The sequence below is a fragment of the Lygodium microphyllum genome, chromosome 11 (genome assembly GCF_053477565.2).
Source record: "Lygodium microphyllum isolate KBCC chromosome 11, Lygodium_microphyllum_v1.1.10, whole genome shotgun sequence".
Lineage (NCBI taxonomy): Eukaryota > Viridiplantae > Streptophyta > Polypodiopsida > Schizaeales > Lygodiaceae > Lygodium > Lygodium microphyllum.
Window position 1 is genome coordinate 60,413,558 of NC_141145.1, and position 6,363 is coordinate 60,419,920.

General features: G+C 40.5%; 1 protein-coding gene across 1 annotated transcript; it reads right to left on the reverse strand.

The window, feature by feature from the left end:
* Window positions 1–4,078: 4,078 nt before the first annotated feature.
* On the reverse strand, window positions 4,079–6,074 carry LOC148028869 (16.9 kDa class I heat shock protein 1-like). Its single transcript, XM_087687639.1, has 2 exons — window positions 5,811–6,074; window positions 4,079–4,970 (listed from the first exon to the last, which is right to left on the reverse strand). The coding sequence occupies exons 1-2, from the start codon at window positions 5,971–5,973 to the stop codon at window positions 4,699–4,701; spliced, it is 435 nt and encodes a 144-aa protein (XP_087543765.1). The 5' UTR covers window positions 5,974–6,074; the 3' UTR covers window positions 4,079–4,698.
* Between the last annotated feature and the right edge of the window lie 289 nt (window positions 6,075–6,363).

Genomic DNA, 6,363 nt, shown 5'->3' on the forward strand with positions numbered 1-6,363 from the left:
AGTGTTTCAATGTGCAGTACAAAATATATAGTGCAGCGTGGTCGCGCGGACGGCATTTTCGGGTGGTTCAAAGTGGTACTTGGAGGAGCTGGAGCAACAGTTCGACGAGGTCCATCTAGATTTCTCGAAATAGATTCCGAAAAAAAATGGACGGATTTGCGCGATACCTTTGTGTTGCCGGCCTATTGTGAACATGTACAAACAGTCATTTGCTTGCTAATTGTAATACGACATGGTTTATGTCACAATGGTTTGAACTCGCTTTGTAAGTGTTTGTGAACAGGTAATCTTCTATCCAAACCCCCGACAACCTCGATGCTGGTATGTTATACCTTCAACTCCTCGAGGTGCGAGAGTGTATGATCAAAGCGATGTTCCAGGCATAGATGAAGAAAATATGCAAATAGAGGGATCGATATTACAAGGGGTGGAGGCCACCGCAAGCTTGGAGCCCACATCGGCTAACAATGATGGAAATACAGAAGTCATAGAATTTTTTGAGAACGAGGCAGACTCGTTCTTTTGTGGTGACATGTCTATTGACCTTCCAGTGTATGCAGAGTTGTATCAGGAGATTAACATGGGACCATAGAATACTTCATTCTTGGAGAATTGTATTACTCAATTCGTTGTTTAGATCTTCCATAAAGGTAGATAAGATATGCATTTTAAGAGGGATTTTTCAAAAATGATTTATATTAATGTGCTTTGTATAGTTTAAATTGATTATTCTAACATCATTTTTTATCTGTGCAGGTATCGACATTTTTAGGATGAGTCGAGGGATGAGCGATGAGGAGTTTCAGGACATGATGGCACGCATGTCTCCAGATCAGCTCGCGAGATTCAGAGAGATGGCAGATCAGGAGCTGTCTCGTTCTTCTTCAGGGCGCTCTGCTAGATCAGCTTCAGCGCGATCAGATGCTTCAGCTTCGAGCAGACGATCTCGACGCTCGCGACTTGGGCCAGAGGGAGGGACTGCGACTACAGGAGGATCAGGGGGGTGCTGCTGTGGAGACACGGACGTGGTGTCTCCGTCTCGTCGTTCAGCTAGAGCTGCGTCACCTCCAGGATTTGTCACACCTGTGGGGACGTCCACTCCACTTACTTCGGCTTTTGCGCAGCCGTCGGCAGATGGCACGCCTTTTGGTGGCACCCCTTTGAGTGGCACTCTGGGAGAGGGTACCCCCGTCGGTACACCGGATGTACAGGGGTCTCTTGGATATGCGCAGGAGCGTGGACGGAGATGGGAGAGGGCCCATCTTAGGCATACTCCTAGGGGTTATGGATACCTAGTGGATAGCAGGTTAGGAGCCATCATCATGAATGATGAGGGGAGAAGGGTGATGGCTCGCATGAGGGAGTTGTGCCAACAAGTTTTTCGGCACAACGTCCTGGAGGAACATACCGGAGGGGAGCAAGGACTACATAGTAGCATCCTTGCACGAGGAGTTCCCGGTGCCAGCCGTAGTAGATAGATTCTCTACGGGCTGGATGATGGATTGCATGCGTGCATACATGTCACATAGACGATCCGACGGACACAAAACAATCAAGAGTGGGGCTCCAAAGCCCGAGTGGTTAGATGCAGACGACTGGCGCCGACTGAGGGAGGAGGCTACAGATTTGCTAGGACGTTGGAGTCAGCAGCGGGAGGCAGCGAGGGCACGAATCGAGGCCGGATCGGTGCATCATCTTGGGAGTGGTGGCCACTGGACATATTTGGAGGACTTTGTAAGTTTCTCTTTTGTTTTGCTTATTTGTTTTTTTGAGATATTCTTTGTACTGACAATCATGTTTCTAATAGTTAGCATTTTGTTTTCTTTGCAGCACTCCATTACAAATCGCGATCCGCAAGGCCTTGAGACTCGATATGCAGAGAGGCACGGTCTCAGGGCATTGATCGATTGATTGTATAGATGCGGCGGCCCTGTAAGTCACTCATCTTTCTTGTCCGTAGTTACCATGAGATATTTGAATGCATTATTGTATGGTGGATTGATATATTGTTTCTTTTTCTGCAGAATCCGTTTGATGCTCCTTTGCAGCGGGACGAGCTTTCGGGGGACGAGGATTTGTAGCTTGCCCTTGGATCCTTAGAGCTCACACACCTTTAGTTTTTAGTCGCCTGATCTATGTAGACATTTTCTATGTATTAGTGATATCGTTTCATGATTGTACCAATCGTATTTTATGCAATCATGTATTTATTTCATGTATCAATTTTATGATTTTAGTATACATTCTTTTTGTTTGCAAACGCTTTGTATGCAGCAGTGCAGAAACTATTTTGTATGGCTCTCATACAGTACACAGTGCTATATGTGGCAGGGCAGCTTGCTGCCCTGCCACAATTTTTTTTTTCTCTGTTACCGTCGCTATTTGCGTTGCAAATTTACTGCTCGTGTCACTATTGGCGTCGCTATAAGCGTCGCAAATTCTCTGTAACCGTCACTATATTCGTCGCTATATGCGTGACGCATATAGCGACGCATATAGTGACGGTTCTATGGCGTCGTCAATAACGACGCTTTTTGCGACGATGGGGGCAAATTTTGTTGTTTGTATTTTCGTCGCTTTAAACGTCGCTATAAGGTCTATATCTTGTGGTGAAAGGAATCATCAATAGTAGGTGGTCCTTATTTAATGGCAAGAAATCTAGACTCATATATATATTTCTGATCATGCTCATTAATCTCATCTACTTGTAATGTAGCATATCAACTTCTTGAGCATGGCCTACTACCATTGACATTAGTGTCTCATAGAATGAGATGTTATATTAACTTCAAAGAATAAGACTAGAATTTTAGACATGCTTGATCTATAAGCATTTAGTAAGTCTAATGGTAGGCCGCTCTACAACTTAAGAACATGTATAACATTTTTAACAATATACAAGCTTTAACTCAAATAAAAGGGCAATATCACACTTATTTTTCATCTATGCTTAGATTAATCTTCCACTTCATGGAACATCCAATCTTTTTCCTCAACAAAGATTATTTACTTTTATTTAACTTTGTCTGGCATTGCATCGACATAAGGTTATGGAAACAAAGTCTCACAATGTTTGTTACATTATATAAAGCATTAAATATGTTTATTTATTGTGATTGACAATTTTATTTTTAAAGACTCTCTTCGAAATTGATCATTATTTGGTGACAAGGTCCTCAACTTGAGAGATACCTTATCACATGTCAGTATATACTTTTGTATGGATATATGTGCATATCCATACTTTTTCTCTATAGAAATTGCTAGTTTAGGCAATCAAGTCTCAATTTTAATGCCAAAATTTTCAATTTTAGGTGATTATTACGATCTTGGGGGACTCCAAAATCACCCTACTTTTTGTTTGATTTGTCCAAGGACCCATATTTTTTAGCCTCAAAAGTGAAAATACACCTTATAAAAGAAAGAGACTGGTCATGATATTTCATGTGAGAGATTGTATGCATTTAATGATGTAGATTCATTTCATATCCACTTATTGAATGTTTAAAATGGGTTATTTCTTTCCATTTTAGCTTATAGTTGGAGGGTAAGCCTACCTAATGGATGCATATAAATCAATCATTTGCAACTAGACACTCTATGTCTAATATAATCCATTGCTATGGTTTTATTTTTTCCATTCATGACCTTTTATCCATGGTGAAGTCATTCCTTTATCTTAATAAGAGTTTGAGCCGTACTTAAGTTAGTCTTCACCTTATGTAAGTCTTCCTACCTAATCTTGGCCTTGTCTTGGAAAGCCCTTGTGATTACATCCCTAGTTAATATATGATATATAATGACTATATACCATGGCTTGGGGGTTAATAATACTTAGAGTTAATGATTATACTTAGTATTATGTGTACACTAAACAATCTTTTGTGTCACTTTCCTATCTAGTTATATTGAATAAACTATTGGAACTATGTTGTTCAATGAACAAACTGAGGATTTCTACTTAATATGCTTACATATTTTGTTTTAAAACCTATTTGAAGACCATTTCTATAAAACTCATCATGGTAATGTGGTATATTATAAACTTTATAAGGTGCACCCCAAGGCTTGTGTTACATTCTATTATTTCATTCCATTACTTGTGACAAATTTAAGATTGCTAACTTTTGAAAATGGAGGTTATACCAAGTAATGCCTTTCTTTGAAGGAACCAATTCCCTTCTCATATATTTACTCATGCTTGCATTGTGGTTATATCCTCCACTTTTTTTACGAGCTTCACATGGGTACTCAATGTCAATAGCCTTAAACCTTCCATGAAATATGAAGATTAAGAATGCATTGTAATCACAAGGCTTGTCATATCATATTCCCTTAAACCTTCCATGAGATATGAAGATTAAGAGTGAATTGTAATCATAAAGCTCATCATATCATATTTTGTATTATAACAAATGCGTTAATTGTTCAATAAGTTGTGGTTCTATATAATTAAAAAGGATCTATTATGCCTAAGTGTTCCATACTATAAAGCACTAAGGATTTGTTATCCCTATATTGTACTATTGATATGGGTGCTTGATGTGCCACAAACTAGAATTTAGAGGGGTTGGATGATATGCATATAAGATGAAAGAGTCCTTAGCATATGGCAATAAGCATTCATAAGGTTACGCCAGATATATTTGTAGTAGTGTAGCCTTTGAGCATGCTAAATGAGTTCACTAGCAAGGTTCACTAATTTGTGATTGCAAGGAGCCTTGATGATGGTTTAGGCTTTTCACTCTTAGGAACCTTAATGAGAAGGACACCATTTTCGAGCTTTGCAGTCATTTGTTTGGTATTGGCATCATCAGGCAAGGGGAGTTGTCTTATGAAAATGGCTGTTTGAGCAACTCGAGTAGGGTTGCCTTTATTTGGAGTGTACTTGCCTTGTCGTTTGAGGGCACCACCAATCGTGAGTACATGAAAGTTTTGGACCTCCACTCTAATATCTTCCTTTTTCAATCCTACCATCCAAAATGAACAAATAAAACTTAAAAGTCTCCCTGGCTCTCTCTCTCTCTCTCTCTCTCTCTCTCTCTCTCTCTCTCTCTTTACACACACACACACACACACACACACACACACACACACACACACACACACACACACACACACACACACACACACACACACACACACACACACACACACACACACACACACACACACACACACACACACACACACACACACACACACACACACACACACACACACACACACACACACATATTAGTTTGAGTGAACAAGTTCATCATGTGATGAATATAGTCCTTTCATTTTGTGTACAACATGTTCCTAGATAATTCGAGTAAAAGATTATAGAATAAGGTTACACCTATGCTACTTAGAAGATCTAGTGCAATAGAAAAAACATACTAAAAATAAGCTATATCCACAAAATTGTATTTTGCAAGACTCATTCAATATTTCACTAAAATATTTTTAAAAGCAAAGGAATGCTAATAATCTCACAGCAGTACTTATCTAGAAAATATACTCTACCAAAATATAGAGTTGGATAGCAAATTCATGCTCTTCACAATTATACATTCCATAGATATAGATAAGCGAAATAACTATATGGATGTGGACTCTCTCTCTCTCTCTCTCTCTCTCTCTTTATGTACATGGATAGCATCTTGGTTTTGTTGATCAATAGCTATTCACACAGGCAATCAATCAAGCGCACCGTTAGCTAGTAATGCGATCAAGAAAATGTTGAATTATGATAATATCGATACAAGCAGACAAGCACACACACACACACACACACACACGGGTGTATCTCTCTCCATCCATACCGGGAACGTGTGTCTGCACAACCCACCCGTCGGGTATTTCCTTCACGTCCGTGTTATCGTCGGCTTGCTGGAACCACACGGAGAAGTCGGGGTCGTCATCCCACTCAATGAACGGTGCTTGTGTTACGCTGTTGGACGCATTTCTAGCAGCAAGCTGAGCCATGGTTAATGACGAGCTCTCTCTCTCTCTCTCTCTCTCTCTGTGTATTGCTCTGATTATAGCTCTCTTTCTCTCTCCTCCTCAGCTGGTTCTCCAGTGCAGGCATCTCGCCCGCCGCTCCTTATAACGTATGGGTTGTTGGATCTCTCCTGTACACTTGGATTCCTTGACGAATGGTGCGCCTCCTTTAGACGCGAATAAAACACGCCATGCGCCCATGGCAGACACAGACAGAGAGAGAGAGAGAGAGAGAGATAGAGATCCTCTAGAAACGATCGTAGTGCGCGCATTCTATGCTCCACAGCCCCACTTTATTCTGCAAGTGATCGGCTTTTCGATTTCATCTGTAACTCTCCACGCCTTCAGCATTACAAACACCTTAATGGCTAGACC